The sequence below is a fragment of the Engystomops pustulosus genome, chromosome 4, assembly GCF_040894005.1.
Source record: "Engystomops pustulosus chromosome 4, aEngPut4.maternal, whole genome shotgun sequence".
Classification (NCBI taxonomy): Eukaryota; Metazoa; Chordata; class Amphibia; order Anura; family Leptodactylidae; genus Engystomops; species Engystomops pustulosus.
The window spans coordinates 2678629-2699051 of record NC_092414.1 but is presented as its reverse complement, the minus strand read 5'-3'; the positions used below and the strand labels follow the sequence as shown (position 1 = coordinate 2699051).

General features: G+C 53.7%; 1 protein-coding gene across 1 annotated transcript in view; it reads left to right on the top strand.

Moving 5' to 3' along the window:
* The window catches only part of LOC140125904 (receptor-type tyrosine-protein phosphatase O-like), a 297842-nt gene that overhangs the window by 88621 nt on the left and 188798 nt on the right, over window positions 1-20423 (top strand). Inside the window, exons 7-10 of the mRNA XM_072144801.1 lie at window positions 2221-2420; window positions 7335-7455; window positions 8115-8308; window positions 11903-12014. Coding sequence (XP_072000902.1) covers window positions 2221-2420; window positions 7335-7455; window positions 8115-8308; window positions 11903-12014 — 627 coding nt within the window. The remainder of the gene's footprint in view (window positions 1-2220; window positions 2421-7334; window positions 7456-8114; window positions 8309-11902; window positions 12015-20423) is intronic.

The following is a 20423-nucleotide window of genomic DNA, read 5'->3' as shown; positions in this document are numbered from 1 at the left end:
GTGGCGGGAGCAGGGTAGTGGCGGGGGCAGGGTAGTGGCGGGGGCAGGGTAGCGGCAGGGGCATGAGGGAAGGTTAGGGGGGCAGGGTAGTGGCGGGGGCAGGGTAGCGGCAGGGGCATGAGGGAAGGTTAGGGGGGCAGGGTAGTGGCGGGGGCAGGGTAGCGGCAGGGGCATGAGGGAAGGTTAGGGGGGCAGGGTAGTGGCGGGGGCAGGGTAGCGGCAGGGGCATGAGGGAAGGTTAGGGGAGCAGGGTAGTGGCGGGGGCAGGGTAGTGGCGGGGGCAGGGTAGTGGCAGGAGCAGGGTAGTGGCGGGGCAGGGTAGTGGCGGGGGCAGGGTAGTGGCAGGGGCATGAGGGAAGGTCAGGGGGCAGGGCAGCGGCGGGGGCAGGGTAGCAGCGGGAGCAGGGTAGTGGCGGGAGCAGGGTAGTGGCGGGGGCAGGGCAGTGGCGGGGGCAGGGTAGTGGCGGGGGCAGGGCAGTGGCGGGGGCAGGGTAGTGGCGGGGCAGGGCAGTGGCGGGGGAAGGGTAGCGGCGGGGGCAGGGTAGTGGCGGGGACAGGGTAGTGGCGGGAGCAGGGTAGTGGCGGGGGCAGGGCAGTGGCGGGGGAAGGGTAGCGGCAGGGGCATGAGGGAAGGTCAGGGGGGCAGGGTAGTGGCAGGAGCAGGGTAGTGGCGGGGGCAGGGTAGTGGCGGGAGCAGGGTAGTGGCGGGGGCAGGGCAGTGGCGGGGGAAGGGTAGCGGCGGGGGCAGAGTAGTGGCGGGGGCAGGGTAGTGGCGGGAGCAGGGTAGTGGCGGGGGCAGGGCAGTGGCGGGGGAAGGGTAGCGGCAGGGGCATGAGGGAAGGTCAGGGGGCAGGGTAGTGGCGGGAGCAGGGTAGTGGCGGGGGCAGGGTAGTGGTGGGGGCAGGGTAGTGGCGGGAGCAGGGTAGTGGCGGGGGAAGGGTAGCGGCGGGGGCAGAGTAGTGGCGGGGGCAGGGTAGTGGCGGGAGCAGGGTAGTGGCGGGGGCAGGGCAGTGGCGGGGGAAGGGTAGCGGCAGGGGCATGAGGGAAGGTCAGGGGGCAGGGTAGTGGCGGGAGCAGGGTAGTGGCGGGGGCAGGGTAGTGGTGGGGGCAGGGTAGTGGCGGGAGCAGGGTAGTGGCGGGGGAAGGGTAGCGGCGGGGGCAGGGTAGCGGCGGGGGCAGGGTAGTGGCGGGGGCAGGGTAGTGGCGGGAGCAGGGTAGTGGCGGGGGCAGGGCAGTGGCGGGGGAAGGGTAGCGGCAGGGGCATGAGGGAAGGTCAGGGGGGCAGGGTAGTGGCGCGAGCAGGGTAGTGGCGGGGGCAGGGTAGCGGCGGGGGCATTGTAGTGGCGGGAGCAGGGTAGTGGCGGGAGCAGGGTAGTGGCGGGGGCAGGGTAGTGGCGGGGGCAGGGTAGTGGCAGGGGCATGAGGGAAGGTCAGGGGGCAGGGCAGCGGCGGGGGCAGGGTAGTGGCGGGGGCAGGGTAGTGGCGGGGGCAGGGTAGTGGCAGGGGCATGAGGGAAGGTCAGGGGGCAGGGTAGTGGCGGGGGCAGGGTAGTGGCAGGGGCATTAGGGAAGGTCAGGGGGGCAGGGCAGCGGCGGGGGCAGGGTAGTGGCGGGGGCAGGGTAGTGGCAGGGGCATGAGGGAAGGTCAGGGGGCAGGGCAGGGTAGTGGCAGGGGCATGAGGGAAGGTCAGGGGGGCAGGGCAGCGGCGGGAGCAGGGTAGTGGCAGGGGCATGAGGGAAGGTCAGGGGGGCAGGGTAGCGGCAGGGGCATGAGGGAAGGTCAGGGGGGCAGGGCAGTGGCGGGGGCAGGGTAGTGGCAGGGGCATGAGGGAAGGTCAGGGGGCAGGGCAGGGTAGTGGCAGGGGCATGAGGGAAGGTCAGGGGGGCAGGGCAGCGGCGGGAGCAGGGTAGTGGCAGGGGCATGAGGGAAGGTCAGGGGGGCAGGGTAGCGGCGGGGGCAGGGTAGCGGCAGGGGCATGAGGGAAGGTCAGGGGGGCAGGGCAGTGGCGGGGGCAGGGTAGCGGCGGGGGCAGGGTAGCGGCAGGGGCATGAGGGAAGGTCAGGGGGGCAGGGCAGCGGCGGGGGCAGGGTAGCGGCAGGGGCATGAGGGAAGGTCAGGGGGGCAGGGCAGTGGCGGGGGCAGGGTAGCGGCAGGGGCATGAGGGAAGGTCAGGGGTAGATCTTGTATTGGCTTATCCTATTTATTTGTTTATGTATTAAGGTCCGGAGGGGAAATGGTTTGAGGAACTGATGGAGCGTCCAGTGAATGTCTCCGTCACTGCCCTGAACTCCACGTCCGCACTGGTCTCATGGACGTCATCTCTGACAACGAGCAGCAGCCAATTCATTGTGTCTGTGAAATCCCAGACTTGTCAGAAGCAGAAGGCGAGTCACCGGCTAGAGAAGGAATACTGCCGGGAGGTGAGGAGGATACACCCCGTACCCGAGCCCCATACACTGCAGACTGTATCACACAGGAGAGGATTAGATACACCGGAGACTGTATCACACAGGAGAGGATTAGATACACCGCTCAGTATATACACAGCAGACTGTATCACACAGGAGAGGGTTAGATACACTGCTCAGTATATACACAGCAAACTGTATCACACAGGAGAGGATTAGATACACAGCAGACTGTATCACACAGGAGAGGATTAGATACACCGCTCAGTATATACACAACAAACTATCACACAGGAGAGGATTAGATACACCGCAGACTGTATCACTCAGGAGAGGATTAGATAAACCGCTCAGTATATACACAGCAAACTGTATCACACAGGACAGGATTAGATACACCGCTCAGTATATACACAGCAAACTGTATCACACAGGAGAGGATTAGATACACCGCTCAGTATATACACAGCAGACTGTATCACACAGGACAGGATGAGATACACAGCTCAGCAGGCAGTATCCTGCAGGACGGGATGAGATACACAGCTCAGCAGGCGGTATCACGCAGGACAGGATGAGATACACAGCTCAGCAGGCGGTATCACGCAGGATGGGAAGAGATACAGAGCTCAGCAGGTGGTATCACGCAGGACAGGATGAGATACACAGCTCAGCAGGCGGTATCACGCAGGACAGGACTGCAGGGATTAACAAACCCAAACCTTAAATTTGGTACTTGCCCCTGTACCTTGATCAACCATCCAACCGTTTGGTACTTGACCTTGTACTTTGATAAACCTTCCATCCGTCTGGTACTTGACCGTGTACCTAGACTAACCACCCAACCGTCTGGTACTTGACCGTGTACCTAGACTAACCACCCAACCGTCTGGTACTTGACCGTGTACCTAGACTAACCACCCAACCGTCTGGTACTTGACCGTGTACCTAGACTAACCCCCCAACCATCTGGTACTTGACCTTGTACTTTGATAAACCTTCCATCCGTCTGGTACTTGACCGTGTACCTAGACTAACCTTCCATCCGTCTGGTACTTGACCGTGTACCTAGACTAACCACCCAGCCGTCTGGTACTTGACCTTGTACTTTGAAAAACCTTCCATCCGTCTGGTACTTGACCGTGTACCTAGACTAACCACCCAGCCGTCTGGTACTTGACCGTGTACCTAGACTAACCACCCAACCGTCTGGTACTTGACCGTGTACCTAGACTAACCACCCAGCCGTCTGGTACTTGACCGTGTACCTAGACTAACCACCCAACCGTCTGGTACTTGACCCTGTACCTAGACTAACCACCCAACTGTTTGGTACTTGACCTTGTACTTTGATAAACCTTCCATCCGTCTGGTACTTGACCGTGTACCTAGACTAACCACCCAACCGTCTGGTACTTGACCGTGTACCTAGACTAACCACCCAACCGTCTGGTACTTGACAGTGTACCTAGACTAACCACCCAACCGTCTGGTACTTGACCGTGTACCTAGACTAACCACCCAGCCGTCTGGTGCTTGACCGTGTACCTAGACTAACCACCCAACCGTCTGGTACTTGACCGTGTACCTAGACTAACCACCCAACCGCCTGGTGCTTGACCGTGTACCTAGACTAACCACCCAACCGTCTGGTACTTGACCGTGTACCTAGACTAACCACCCAACCGTCTGATACTTGACCGTGTACCTAGACTAACCACCCAACCGTCTGGTACTTGACCGTGTACCTAGACTAACCACCCAACCGTCTGGTACTTGACCGTGTACCTAGACTAACCACCCATCAACAGACCGGGAAACTAAATGTTTGGGTAATGTGGGAAGGCCGCAGCGTTTATTAACAACTAAGATAAATTATTAAATAATGTTATAAATTAAAACATTTCCCAACTTGCTAGGCCCGCTTGGCATCTTCAAAATCTTGAGAACCAACTTCGCCCGAAATGGCGGCTGCGGCCCTGCAGCCGGCATGTGGGCATCTTCCAGCGCCTTAGGACCTGTGTAACTTCCGCCTTCGCTGTGACAACTGTAGGAAAACAGAAGGAAACAGCCAAAAGGAAAGGAAAGAAGAGCTGAAAAGAAAATTCTGAGGGCAGGGTGGGAGGGTGACTTCTCGCCTCTTCGGTCCAGGGGGCAGAAGGAAAGAGGCCTCCCCAAAGAGGCCCCCCCACCGGGCGGGTCCTTACCCGCCCCCAAACACCGCCTCCGGTGACCTCACACGGGAGGAGTAAAGGGGCAAGCCCCACCAGCCTACCAGAAGGCTTGTAACCACCCCCTACAGTCCTCAGCCCCTTCGCTATTTGCTTTGGGGCTTGTTAGATGAGATACACAGCTCAGCAGGCGGTATCACGCAGGACAGGATGAGATACACAGCTCAGCAGGCTGTATCCTGCAGGACGGGATGAGATACACAGCTCAGCAGGCGGTATCACGCAGGACAGGATGAGATACACAGCTCGGCAGGCAGCATCACGCAGGATAGGATGAGATACACAGCTCAGCAGGCGGTATCACGCAGGATAGGATGAGGTACACAGCTCAGCAGGCAGTATCCTGCAGGACGGGTGAGATACACAGCTCAGCAGGCGGTATCACGCAGGACAGGATGAGATACACAGCTCAGCAGGCGGTATCACGCAGGATGGGAAGAGATACAGAGCTCAGCAGGTGGTATCACGCAGGACAGGATGAGATACACAGCTCAGCAGGCGGTATCACGCAGGACAGGACTGCAGGGATTAACAAACCCAAACCTTAAATTTGGTACTTGCCCCTGTACCTTGATCAACCATCCAACCGTTTGGTACTTGACCTTGTACTTTGATAAACCTTCCATCCGTCTGGTACTTGACCGTGTACCTAGACTAACCACCCAACCGTCTGGTACTTGACCGTGTACCTAGACTAACCACCCAACCGTCTGGTACTTGACCGTGTACCTAGACTAACCACCCAACCATCTGGTACTTGACCTTGTACTTTGATAAACCTTCCATCCGTCTGGTACTTGACCGTGTACCTAGACTAACCACCCAACCGTCTGGTACTTGACCGTGTACCTAGACTAACCACCCAACCGTCTGGTACTTGACCGTGTACCTAGACTAACCCCCCAACCATCTGGTACTTGACCTTGTACTTTGATAAACCTTCCATCCGTCTGGTACTTGACCGTGTACCTAGACTAACCTTCCATCCGTCTGGTACTTGACCGTGTACCTAGACTAACCACCCAGCCGTCTGGTACTTGACCTTGTACTTTGAAAAACCTTCCATCCGTCTGGTACTTGACCGTGTACCTAGACTAACCACCCAACCGTCTGGTATTTGACCGTGTACCTAGACTAACCACCCAGCCGTCTGGTACTTGACCGTGTACCTAGACTAACCACCCAACCGTCTGGTACTTGACCGTGTACCTAGACTAACCACCCAGCCGTCTGGTACTTGACCGTGTACCTAGACTAACCACCCAACCGTCTGGTACTTGACCCTGTACCTAGACTAACCACCCAACTGTTTGGTACTTGACCTTGTACTTTGATAAACCTTCCATCCGTCTGGTACTTGACCGTGTACCTAGACTAACCACCCAACCGTCTGGTACTTGACCGTGTACCTAGACTAACCACCCAACCGTCTGGTACTTGACAGTGTACCTAGACTAACCACCCAACCGTCTGGTACTTGACAGTGTACCTAGACTAACCACCCAACCGTCTGGTACTTGACCGTGTACCTAGACTAACCACCCAGCCGTCTGGTGCTTGACCGTGTACCTAGACTAACCACCCAACCGTCTGGTACTTGACCGTGTACCTAGACTAACCACCCAACCGCCTGGTGCTTGACCGTGTACCTAGACTAACCACCCAACCGTCTGGTACTTGACCGTGTACCTAGACTAACCACCCAACCGTCTGATACTTGACCGTGTACCTAGACTAACCACCCAACCGTCTGGTACTTGACCGTGTACCTAGACTAACCACCCAACCGTCTGGTACTTGACCGTGTACCTAGACTAACCACCCATCAACAGACCGGGAAACTAAATGTTTGGGTAATGTGGGAAGGCCGTTTATTAACAACTAAGATAAATTATTAAATAATGTTATAAATTAAAACATTTCCCAACTTGCTAGGCCCGCTTGGCATCTTCAAAATCTTGAGAACCAACTTCGCCCGAAATGGCGGCTGCGGCCCTGCAGCCGGCATGTGGGCATCTTCCAGCGCCTTAGGGCCTGTGTAACTTCCGCCTTCGCTGTGACAACTGTAGGAAAACAGAAGGAAACAGCCAAAAGGAAAGGAAAGAAGAGCTGAAAAGAAAATTCTGAGGGCAGGGTGGGAGGGCGACTTCTCGCCTCTTCGGTCCAGGGGGCAGAAGGAAAGAGGCCTCCCCAAAGAGGCCCCCCCACCGGGCGGGTCCTTACCCGCCCCCAAACACCGCCTCCGGTGACCTCACACGGGAGGAGTAAAGGGGCAAGCCCCACCAGCCTACCAGAAGGCTTGTAACCACCCCCTACAGTCCTCAGCCCCTTCGCTACTTGCTTTGGGGCTTGTTAGATGAGATACACAGCTCAGCAGGCGGTATTACGCAGGACAGGATGAGATACACAGCTCAGCAGGCTGTATCCTGCAGGACAGGATGAGATACACAGCTCAGCAGGCGGTATCACGCAGGACAGGATGAGATACACAGCTCAGCAGGCGGTATCACGCAGGATAGGATGAGGTACACAGCTCAGCAGGCAGTATCACACAAGACAGGATGAGATACACAGCTCGGCAGGCAGCATCACGCAGGATAGGATGAGATACACAGCTCAGCAGGCAGTATCACGCAGGACAGGCTGAGCAGACACTGATACTGTAGACTGTAATGATTGATTTGTTCTGTTACAGGTGAATCTCACCAGCCGCGTCATCCAGGATCTGGTCCCCGGAGCTCAGTACAGAATCCGCATCTTCCTGCAGAAAGCCCCTTTAATTGGACCCTCATCTGATCCTGTTCTATTCTCAATGGGTATAAGACAAGGGAATGTACACACGAGCGTACGCGGGGCGGACCCACGCGCCAGCGTACACGGGGCGGACCCACACGTGAGCGTACGCGGGGCAGACCCACACGTGAGCGTACGCGGGGCAGACCCACACACGAGCGTACGCGGGGCGGAGGCACACACGAGTATACGCGGGGCGGAGGCACACACGAGCGTACGCGGGGCGGAGGCACACACGAGCGTACGCGGAGCGGAGGCACACACGAGCGTACGCGGGGCGGAGGCACACACGAGCGCACGCTGAGCGGAGGCACACACGAGCGCACGCTGGGCGGACCCACACACGAGCGCACGCGGGGCGGAGGCACACACGAGTATACGCGGGGCGGAGGCACACGTGAGTATACGCGGGGCGGAGGCACACACGAGCGTACGCGGGGGGGAGGCACACACGAGCGTACGCGGGGGGGAGGCACACACGAGCGTACGCGGGGCGGAGGCACACACGAGCGTACGCGGGGCGGAGGCACACACGAGCGTACGCGGGGGGAGGCACACGCGAGCGTACGCGGGGCGGTGGCACACGCGAGCGTACGCGGGGCGGAGGAAATACGCAGCAGTTACATTCTCGTATGTAGTGAAGCTCCAATCCTGATCACATGACCTGTCCCTGTATCTGCAGAGCCTCCTGGGGTCCGGGACCTGGTGCTGTACCCTCTTGGCCCATCATCTCTGGTCTTAAGCTGGACAAGGCCTTACTTGAGCTCTTTCCGGAAATATTTGGTGGAAATGTTTTACTTCAATCCCATCACCATGACCTCAGAATGGACGCCGTACTATGAGATCGCAGCCACCGTCTCCATAACATCCAACGTGGTAAAGATCAGACTGACTAGTGGTGCCCCCAACCCCAAAATATACCCCTCCAAGAGGTAGATAAGCTTCACAAGTGTAACCCTGAGAGAGTGCACAATGGCTCTGTAGAGGCTTTCTATATGGGGCACTAGGCAGGGGGGTCCTATACAGAGGGATTGTGCACTGTCCGTAGGGGGCACTAGGCAGGGGGGTCCTATACAGAGGCATTGTACACTGTCCATAGGGGGTACTAGGCAGGGGAGTCCTCTACAGAAGCATTGTGCACTGTCCATAGGGGGCCCTAGGCAGGGGGGTCCTATACAGAGGCATTGTGCACTGTCCATAGGGGGCACTAGGCAGGGGGGTCCTCTACAGAAGCATTGTGCACTGTCCATAGGGGGCCCTAGGCAGGGGGGTCCTATACAGAGGCATTGTGCACTGTCCATATGGGGCACTAGGCAGGGGGGTCCTATACAGAGGCATTGTGCACTGTCCATAGGGGGCACTAGGCATTGGCATTGAGGCAGAGGCATTATGCACTGTCCATAGGGGGCACTGGGCAGGGGGTCCTATACAGAGGCATTGTGCACTGTCCATAGGGGGCACTAGGCAGGGGGATCCTGTACAGAGGCATTGTGCACTGTCTATAGGGGGCACTAGGCAGGGGGGTCCTGTACAGAGGCATTGTGCATTGTCCATAGGGGGCACTAGGCAGGGGGTACTCTACAGAGGCATTGTGCACTGTCCATAGGGGGCACTAGGCAGGGGGTCCTCTACAGAGGCATTGTGCACTGTCCATAGGGGGCACTAGGCAGGGGGGTCCTGTACAGAGGCATTGTGCACTGTCCATAGGGGGCACTAGGCAGGGGGGTCCTATACAGAGGCATTGTGCACTGTCCATAGGGGGCACTAGGCAGGGGGATCCTCTACAGAGGGATTGTGCACAATCCATAGGGGGCACTGGGCAGGAGGGTCCTCTACAGAGGCATTGTGCACTGTCCATAGGGGGCACTAGGCAGGGGGGTCATATACAGAGGCATTGTGCACTGTCCATAGGGGGCACTAGGCAGGAGGGTCCTATACAGAGGCATTGTGCACTGTCCATAGGGGGCACTAGGCAGGGGGATCCTCTACAGAGGCATTGTGCACTGTCCATAGGGGGCACTAGGCAGGGGGGTCCTATACAGAGGCATTGTGCACTGTCCATAGGAGGCACTAGAGAGGGGGGTCCTGTACAGAGGCATTGTGCACTGTCCATAGGGGGCACTAGGCAGGGGGATCCTCTACAGAGGGATTGTGCACAATCCATAGGGGGCACTAGGCAGGGGGGTCCTATACAGAGGGATTGTGCACAATCCATAGGGGGCACTGGGCAGGAGGGTCCTCTACAGAGGCATTGTGCACTGTCTATAGGGGGCACTAGGCATTGGCATTGAGGCAGAGGCATTGTGCACTGTCCATAGGGGGCACTAGGCAGGGGGGTCCTGTACAGAGGCATTGTGCATTGTCCATAGGGGGCACTAGGCAGGGGGTACTCTACAGAGGCATTGTGCACTGTCCATAGGGGGCACTAGGCAGGGGGGTCCTATACAGAGGCATTGTGCACTGTCCATAGGGGGCACTAGGCAGGGGGGTTCTATACAGAGGCATTGTACACTGTCCATAGGGGGTACTAGGCAGGGGGGTCCTCTACAGAAGCATTGTGCACTGTCCATAGGGGGCACTAGGCAGGGGGGTCCTATACAGAGGCATTGTGCACTATCCATAGGGGGCACTAGGCAGGGGGGTCCTCTACAGAAGCATTGTGCACTGTCCATAGGGGGCCCTAGGCAGGGGGGTCCTATACAGAGGCATTGTGCACTGTCCATAGGGTGCACTGGGCAGGGGGTCCTATACAGAGGCATTATGCACTGTCCATAGGGGGCACTAGGCAGGGGGGTCCTGTACAGAGGCATTGTGCACTGTCCATAGGGGGCACTAGGCAGGGGGTCCTCTACAGAGGCATTGTGCACTGTCCATAGGGTGCACTGGGCAGGGGGTCCTATACAGAGGCATTGTGCACTGTCCATAGGGGGCACTAGGCAGGGGGTCCTATACAGAGGCATTGTGCACTGTCCATAGGGGGCCCTAGGCAGGGGGGTCCTATACAGAGCTATTGTGCACTGTCCATAGGGGGCACTAGGCAGGGGGTCCTCTACAGAGGCATTGTGCACTGTCCATAGGGGGCACTAGGCAGGGGGGTCCTATACAGAGGCATTGTGCACTGTCCATAGGGGGCACTAGGCAGGGGGGTCCTGTACAGAGGCATTGTGCACTGTCCATAGGGGGCACTAGGCAGGGGGTCCTCTACAGAGGCATTGTGCACTGTCCATAGGGGGCACTAGGCAGGGGGGTCCTATACAGAGGCATTGTGCACTGTCCATAGGGGGCACTAGGCAGGGGGGTCCTATACAGAGGCATTGTGCACTGTCCATAGGGGGCCCTAGGCAGGGGGGTCCTGTACAGAGGCATTGTGCATTGTCCATAGGGGGCACTAGGCAGGGGGTACTCTACAGAGGCATTGTGCACTGTCCATAGGGGGCACTAGGCAGGGGGGTCCTATACAGAGGCATTGTGCACTGTCCATAGGGGGCACTGGGCAGGGGGGTTCTATACAGAGGCATTGTACACTGTCCATAGGGGGTACTAGGCAGGGGGGTCCTCTACAGAGGCATTGTGCACTGTCCATAGGGGGCACTAGGCAGGGGGGTCCTATACAGAGGCATTGTGCACTGTCCATAGGGGGCACTAGGCAGGGGGATCCTCTACAGAGGGATTGTGCACAATCCATAGGGGGCACTAGGCAGGGGGGTCCTATACAGAGGCATTGTGCACTGTCCATAGGGGGCACTAGGCAGGGGGGTCCTCTACAGAGGCATTGTGCACTGTCTATAGGGGGCACTAGGCATTGGCATTGAGGCAGAGGCATTGTGCACTGTCCATAGGGGGCACTAGGTAGGGGGGTCCTATACAGATGGATTGTGCACTATCCATAGGGGGCACTAGGCAGGGGGGTCCTGTACAGAGGCATTTTGCACTATCCATAGGGGGCACTATGGCAGGGGGGTCCTATACAGATGGATTGTGCACTGTCCATAGGGGGCACTAGGCAGGGGGGTCCTATACAGAGGCATTTTGCACTATCCATAGGGGGCACTATGGCAGGGGGGTCCTATACAGATGGATTGTGCATTGTCCATAGGGGGCACTAGGCAGGGGGGTCCTATACAGAGGCATTTTGCACTATCCATAGGGGGCACTATGGCAGGGGGGTCCTATACAGATGGATTGTGCATTGTCCATAGGGGGCACTAGGCAGGGGGGTCCTATACAGAGGCATTTTGCACTATCCATAGGGGGCACTATGGCTGGATGAGGAGATCCTAGAAGTGTTAATCATCATCATTGTGTAGGTTGTAGGTTTTCAGGGCATGATGGGAGTTGCAGTTTTGCACCATCTGCAGAGCCACAACATTAATGTGACCAGGGTTGTAAATAGATGCAAGGCTAGTGTACAGCGCTATGGCATATGCCGGTGCCATCTCACATAATACACACATCCCATTATTCCTACAGAAACTCAGCAACTTACTCCCTGCCTGGTACTACAACTTCAGGGTGACAATGGTGACATGGGGCGACCCGGAGCTGAGCTGCTGTGACACCTCCACCCTAAGCTTCATAACAGGTAAGTATTCATATCCCACCCCCGAGACGACATGGAATATGATCATGGTGGTCTTCTCTTATGATTGTCCTCGCACCCGACTATCTGGGGCCCCATGGCTCTAAGGTTCCTCCTGGGAGAAGTCTTGGGCTGTAAAAAGGCATCAGGCACAGACCTAGTATCTACACTGGGTCCAGTATGTTGTCTAGAACTAGTTTATATACCTGGTCCAGTATGTCACAGAACTTTCTTGTATACTAGTCCCAGTATTTTATCTAGGACTTGGTTATACACTAGGTCCGGTATGTTGTCTAGGACTTGGTTATACACTAGGCCCGGTATGTTGTCTAGGACTGAGTTATACACCAGGTCCGGTATGTTATCTAGGAGTTGGTTATACACCAGGCCAGGTATGTTGTCTAGGACTTGGTTATACACCAGGCCCGGTATGTTGTCTAGGACTGAGTTATACACCAGGCCCGGTATGTTATCTAGGAGTTGGTTATACACCAGGCCAGGTATGTTGTCTAGGACTTGGTTATACACCAGGCCCGGTATGTTGTCTAGGACTGAGTTATACACCAGGTCCGGTATGTTGTCTAGGAGTTGGTTATACACCAGGCCCGGTATGTTGTCTAGGAGTTGGTTATACACCAGGCCCGGTATGTTTTCTATCAGTTGGTTATACACTAGGCCCGGTATGTTGTACAGGAGTTGGTTATACACCAGGTTTGGTATGCTGTCTAGGAGTTGGTTATACACCAGGCCCGGTATGTTGTCTAGGACTGAGTTATACACCAGGTCCGGTATGTTGTCTAGGAGTTGGTTATACACCAGGCCCGGTATGTTGTCTAGGACTGAGTTATACACCAGGTCCGGTATGTTGTCTAGGAGTTGGTTATACACCAGGCCCGGTATGTTGTCTAGGAGTTGGTTATACACCAGGCCCGGTATGTTTTCTTTCAGTTAGTTATACACTAGGCCCGGTATGTTGTACAGGAGTTGGTTATACACCAGGCCCGGTATGCTGTCTAGGAGTTGGTTATACACCAGGCCCGGTATGTTGTCTAGGTCTTGGTTATACACCAGGCCCGGTATGTTGTCTAGGTCTTGGTTATACACTAGGTCCGGTATGTTGTCTAGGACTTGGTTATACACCAGGCCCGGTATGTTGTCTAGGTCTTGGTAATACACCAGGCCCGGTATGTTGTCTAGGTCTTGGTTATACACCAGGCCCGGTATGTTGTCTAGGTCTTGGTTATACACTAGGCGCGGTATGTTGTCTAGGACTTGGTTATACACTAGGCCCAGTATGTTGTCTAGGACTGAGTTATACACCAGGTCCGGTATGTTGTCTAGGACTGAGTTATACACCAGGCCCGGTATGTTGTCTAGGACTGAGTTATACACCAGGTCCGGTATGTTGTCTAGGACTGAGTTATACACCAGGCCCGGTATGTTGTCTAGGACTGAGTTATACACCAGGTCCGGTATGTTGTCTAGGACTGAGTTATACACCAGGCCCGGTATGTTGTCTAGGACTGAGTTATACACCAGGTCCGGTATGTTGTCTAGGACTGAGTTATACACCAGGTCCGGTATGTTGTCTAGGTCTTGGTTATACACCAGGCCCGGTATGTTGTCTAGGTCTTGGTTATACACTAGGCGCGGTATGTTGTCTAGGACTTGGTTATACACTAGGCCCAGTATGTTGTCTAGGACTGAGTTATACACCAGGCCCGGTATGTTGTCTAGGACTGAGTTATACACCAGGTCCGGTATGTTGTCTAGGACTGAGTTATACACCAGGTCCGGTATGTTGTCTAGGACTGAGTTATACACTAGGCCCGGTATGTTGTCTAGGACTGAGTTATACACCAGGCCCGGTATGTTGTCTAGGACTGAGTTATACACTAGGCCCGGTATGTTGTCTAGGACTGAGTTATACACTAGGCCCGGTATGTTGTCTAGGACTGAGTTATACACCAGGTCCGGTATGTTGTCTAGGACTGAGTTATACACTAGGCCCGGTATGTTGTCTAGGACTGAGTTATACACCAGGCCCGGTATGTTGTCTAGGACTGAGTTATACACCAGGCCCGGTATGTTGTCTAGGACTGAGTTATACACCAGGTCCGGTATGTTGTCTAGGACTGAGTTATACACTAGGCCCGGTATGTTGTCTAGGACTGAGTTATACACCAGGTCCGGTATGTTGTCTAGGACTTCGTTATACACCAGGCCCGGTATGTTGTCTAGGACTTGGTTATACACTAGGCCCAGTATGTTGTCTAGGACTGAGTTATACACCAGGCCCGGTATGTTGTCTAGGAGTTGGTTATACACTAGGCCCAGTATGTTGTCTAGGACTGAGTTATACACCAGGTCCGGTATGTTGTCTAGGACTGAGTTATACACCAGGTCCGGTATGTTGTCTAGGACTGAGTTATACACCAGGTCCGGTATGTTGTCTAGGACTGAGTTATACACCAGGTCCGGTATGTTGTCTAGGACTGAGTTATACACCAGGCCCGGTATGTTGTCTAGGACTGAGTTATACACTAGGCCCGGTATGTTGTCTAGGACTGAGTTATACACCAGGCCCGGTATGTTGTCTAGGACTTGGTTATACACTAGGCCTGGTATGTTGTCTAGGACTGAGTTATACACTAGGCCCGGTATGTTGTCTAGGACTGAGTTATACACCAGGTCCGGTATGTTTTCTAGGACTTGGTTATACACCAGGCCCGGTACGTTGTCTAGGTCTTGGTTATACACTAGGCCCAGTATGTTGTCTAGGACTGAGTTATACACCAGGCCCGGTATGTTGTCTAGGACTGAGTTATACACCAGGTCCGGTATGTTGTCTAGGACTGAGTTATACACCAGGTCCGGTATGTTGTCTAGGACTGAGTTATACACCAGGTCCGGAATGTTGTCTAGGACTGAGTTATACACTAGGCCCGGTATGTTGTCTAGGACTGAGTTATACACCAGGTCCGGTATGTTGTCTAGGACTGAGTTATACACCAGGCCCGGTATGTTGTCTAGGACTGAGTTATACACTAGGCCCGGTATGTTGTCTAGGACTGAGTTATACACCAGGTCCGGTATGTTGTCTAGGACTGAGTTATACACTAGGCCAGGTATGTTGTCTAGGACTGAGTTATACACCAGGTCCGTATGTTGTCTAGGACTGAGTTATACACCAGGCCAGGTATGTTGTCTAGGACTTGGTTATACACCAGGCCCGGTATGTTGTCTAGGACTTGGTTATACACCAGGCCCGGTATGTTGTCTAGGTCTTGGTTATACACTAGGCGCGGTATGTTGTCTAGGACTTGGTTATACACTAGGCCCAGTATGTTGTCTAGGACTGAGTTATACACCAGGTCCGGTATGTTGTCTAGGACTGAGTTATACACCAGGCCCGGTATGTTGTCTAGGACTGAGTTATACACCAGGTCCGGTATGTTGTCTAGGACTGAGTTATACACCAGGTCCGGTATGTTGTCTAGGTCTTGGTTATACACCAGGCCCGGTATGTTGTCTAGGTCTTGGTTATACACTAGGCGCGGTATGTTGTCTAGGACTGAGTTATACACTAGGCCCAGTATGTTGTCTAGGACTGAGTTATACACCAGGCCCGGTATGTTGTCTAGGACTGAGTTATACACCAGGTCCGGTATGTTGTCTAGGACTGAGTTATACACCAGGTCCGGTATGTTGTCTAGGACTGAGTTATACACTAGGCCCGGTATGTTGTCTAGGACTGAGTTATACACCAGGCCCGGTATGTTGTCTAGGACTGAGTTATACACTAGGCCCGGTATGTTGTCTAGGACTGAGTTATACACCAGGTCCGGTATGTTGTCTAGGACTGAGTTATACACTAGGCCCGGTATGTTGTCTAGGACTTGGTTATACACCAGGCCCGGTATGTTGTCTAGGACTGAGTTATACACCAGGTCCGGTATGTTGTCTAGGACTGAGTTATACACCAGGTCCGGTATGTTGTCTAGGACTGAGTTATACACCAGGTCCGGAATGTTGTCTAGGACTGAGTTATACACTAGGCCCGGTATGTTGTCTAGGACTGAGTTATACACCAGGTCCGGTATGTTGTCTAGGACTGAGTTATACACCAGGTCCGGTATGTTGTCTAGGACTGAGTTATACACCAGGCCCGGTATGTTGTCTAGGACTGAGTTATACACTAGGCCCGGTATGTTGTCTAGGACTGAGTTATACACCAGGTCCGGTATGTTGTCTAGGACTGAGTTATACACTAGGCCCGGTATGTTGTCTAGGACTGAGTTATACACCAGGTCCGTATGTTGTCTAGGACTGAGTTATACACCAGGTCCGGTATGTTGTCTAGGAGTGTGTTATACACTAGGCCCGGTATGTTGTCTAGGACTTGGTTATACACCAGGTCCGGTATGTTGTCTAGGACTTGGTTATACACCAGGCCAGGTATGTTGTCTAGGAGTTGGTTATACACCAGGCCCGGTATGTTGTCTAGGAGTTGGTTATACACAAGGTCCGGTATGTTGTCTAGGACTTGGTTATACACCAGGCCAGGTATGTTGTCTAGGAGTTGGTTATACACCAGGCCCGGTATGTTGTCTAGGAGTTGGTTATACACTAGGTCCGGTATGTTGTCTAGGACTTGGTAATACACCAGGTCCGGTATGTTGTCTAGGACTGAGTTATACACCAGGCCCGGTATGTTGTCTAGGAGTTGGTTATACACAAGGTCCAGTATGTTGTCTAGGACTTGGTTATACACCAGGCCCGGTATGTTGTCCAGGAGTTGGTTATGCACCAGGCCCGGTATGTTGTCTAGGAGTTGGTTATGCACCAGGCCCGGTATGTTGTCTAGGAGTTGGTTATACACCAGGTCCGGTATGTTGTCTAGGACTTGGTTATACACTAGGCCCGGTATGTTGTCTAGGACTTGGTTATACACCAGGTCCGGTATGTTGTCTAGGACTGAGTTATACACCAGGCCCGGTATGTTGTCTAGGTCTTGGTGATACACCAGGCCCGGTATGTTGTCTAGGTCTTGGTTATACACCAGGCCCGGTATGTTGTCTAGGTCTTGGTGATACACCAGGCCCGGTATGTTGTCTAGGAGTTGGTTATACACCAGGTCCGGTATGTTGTCTAGGTCTTGGTGATACACCAGGCCCGGTATGTTGTCTAGGTCTTGGTTATACACCAGGCCCGGTATGTTATCTAGGACTTGGTTATACACTAGGTCCGGTATGTTGTACAGGACTTGGTTATACACCAGGTCCGGTATGTTGTCTAGGAGTTGGTTATACACCAGGCCTGGTAAGTTGTCTAGGACTTGGTTATACACCAGGTCCGGTATGTTGTCTAGGAGTTGGTTATACACCAGGCCCGGTATGTTGTCTAGGAGTTGGTTATACACCAGGCCCGGTATGTTGTCTAGGAGTTGGTTATACACCAGGTCCGGTATGTTGTCTAGGTCTTGGTGATACACCAGGCCCGGTATGTTGTCTAGGTCTTGGTTATACACCAGGCCCGGTATGTTATCTAGGACTTGGTTATACACAAGGTCCAGTATGTTGTCTAGGAGTTGGTTATACACCAGGCCCGGTATGTTGTCTAGGACTTGGTTATACACCAGGTCCGGTATGTTGTCTAGGAGTTGGTTATACACCAGGCCCGGTATGTTGTCTAGGAGTTGGTTATACACCAGGCCCGGTATGTTGTCTAGGAGTTGGTTATACACCAGGTCCGGTATGTTGTCTAGGACTTGGTTATACACCAGGCCAGGTATGTTGTCTAGGAGTTGGTTATACACTAGGTCCGGTATGTTGTACAGGACTTGGTTATACACCAGGTCCAGTATGTTGTCTAGGACTTGGTTATACACCAGGCCCGGTATGTTGTCTAGGAGTTGGTTATACACCAGGTCCGGTATGTTGTCTAGTACTTGGTTATACACTAGGCCCGGTATGTTGTCTAGGATTTGGTTATACACCAGGTCTGGTATGTTGTCTAGGTCTTGGTGATACACCAGGCCCGGTATGTTGTCTAGGTCTTGGTTATACACCAGGCCCGGTATGTTGTCTAGGTCTTGGTTATACACCAGGCCCGGTATGTTATCTAGGACTTGGTTATACACTAGGTCCGGTATGTTGTACAGGACTTGGTTTTACACCAGGTCCGGTATGTTGTCTAGGACTTGGTTATACACCAGGCCCGGTATGTTGTCTAGGAGTTGGTTATACACCAGGCCCGGTATGTTGTCTAGGAGTTGGTTATACACCAGGTCCGGTATGTTGTCTAGGACTTGGTTATACACTAGGCCCGGTATGTTGTCTAGGACTTGGTTATACACCAGGTCTGGTATGTTGTCTAGGACTGAGTTATACACCAGGCCCGGTATGTTGTCTAGGTCTTGGTTATACACCAGGCCCGGTATGTTGTCTAGGTCTTGGTTATACACCAGGCCCGGTATGTTATCTAGGACTTGGTTATACACCAGGTCCGGTTTGTTGTACTGGACTTGGTTATACACCAGGTCCGGTATGTTGTCTAGGACTTTGTTATACACCAGGCCCGGTATGTTGTCTAGGAGTTGGTTATACACCAGGCCCAGTATGTTGTCTAGGACTTGGTTATACACCAGGTCCGGTATGTTGTCTAGGAGTTGGTTATACACCAGGTCCGGTATGTTGTCTAGGACTTGGTTATACACTAGGCCCGGTATGTTGTCTAGGACTTGGTTATACACTAGGCGCGGTATGTTGTCTAGGTCTTGGTTATACACTAGGCCTGGTATGTTGTCTAGGACTTGGTTATACACTAGGCCCGGTATGTTGTCTAGGACTTGGTTATACACCAGGCCCGGTATGTTGTCTAGGACTTGGTTATACACTAGGCCCGGTATGTTGTCTAGGACTGAGTTATACAACAGGCCCGGTATGTTGTCTAGGTCTTGGTGATACACCAGGCCCGGTATGTTGTCTAGGTCTTAGTTATACACCAGGCCCGTTATGTTATCTAGGACTTGGTTATACACCAGGCCCGGTATGTTGTCTAGGACTGAGTTATACACCAGGTCCGGTATGTTGTCTAGGACTGAGTTATACACCAGGTCCGGTTTGTTGTCTAGGACTGAGTTATACACCAGGCCCGGTATGTTGTCTAGGAGTTGGTTATACACTAGGCCCGGTATGTTGTCTAGGACTTGGTTATACACTAGGCCCGGTATGTTGTCTAGGACTTGGTTATACACCAGGTCCGGTATGTTGTCTAGGAGTTGGTTATACACCAGGCCAGGTATGTTGTCTAGGACTTGGTTATACACCAGGCCAGGTATGTTGTCTAGGAGTTGGTTATACACTAGGTCCGGTATGTTGTACAGGACTTGGTTTTACACCAGGTCCGGTATGTTGTCTAGGACTTGGTTATACACCAGGCCCGGTATGTTGTCTAGGAGTTGGTTATACACCAGGCCCGGTATGTTGTCTAGGAGTTGGTTATACACCAGGCCCGGTATGTTGTCTAGGAGTTGGTTATACACCAGGCCCGGTATGTTGTCTAGGAGTTAGTTATACACCAGGTCCTGTATGTTGTCTAGGACTTGGTTATACACTAGGCCCGGTATGTTGTCTAGGACTTGGTTATACACTAGGCGCGGTATGTTGTCTAGGTCTTGGTTATACACCAGGTCCGGTATGTTGTCTAGGACTGAGTTATACACCAGGCCCGGTATGTTGTCTAGGTCTTGGTGATACACCAGGTCCGGTATATTATCTAGGACTTGGTTATACACCAGGCCCGGTATGTTGTCTAGGACTTGGTTATACACCAGGCCCGGTATGTTGTCTAGGTCTTGGTTATACACTAGGCCCGGTATGTTGTCTAGGACTTGGTTATACACCAGGCCCGGTATGTTGTAGAGGACTTGGTTATACACTAGGCCCGGTATTTTGTCTAGGACTTGGTTATACACTTAGCCCGGTATGTTGTCTAGGACTGAGTTATACACCAGGCCCGGTATGTTGTCTAGGTCTTGGTGATACACTAGGCCCGGTATGTTGTCTAGGTCTTGGTTATACACCAGGCCCGGTATGTTATCTAGGACTTGGTTATACACTAGGTCCGGTATGTTGTACAGGACTTGGTTATACACCAGGTCCGGTATGTTGTCTAGGACTTTGTTATACACCAGGCCCGGTATGTTGTCTAGGAGTTGGTTATACACCAGGTCCGGTATGTTGCCTAGGAGTTGGTTATACACCAGGCCCGGTATGTTGTCTAGGAGTTGGTTATACACCAGGTCCGGTATGTTGTCTAGGACTTGGTTATACACTAGGCCCGGTATGTTGTCTAGGACTTGGTTATACACTAGGCGCGGTATGTTGTCTAGGTCTTGGTTATACACCA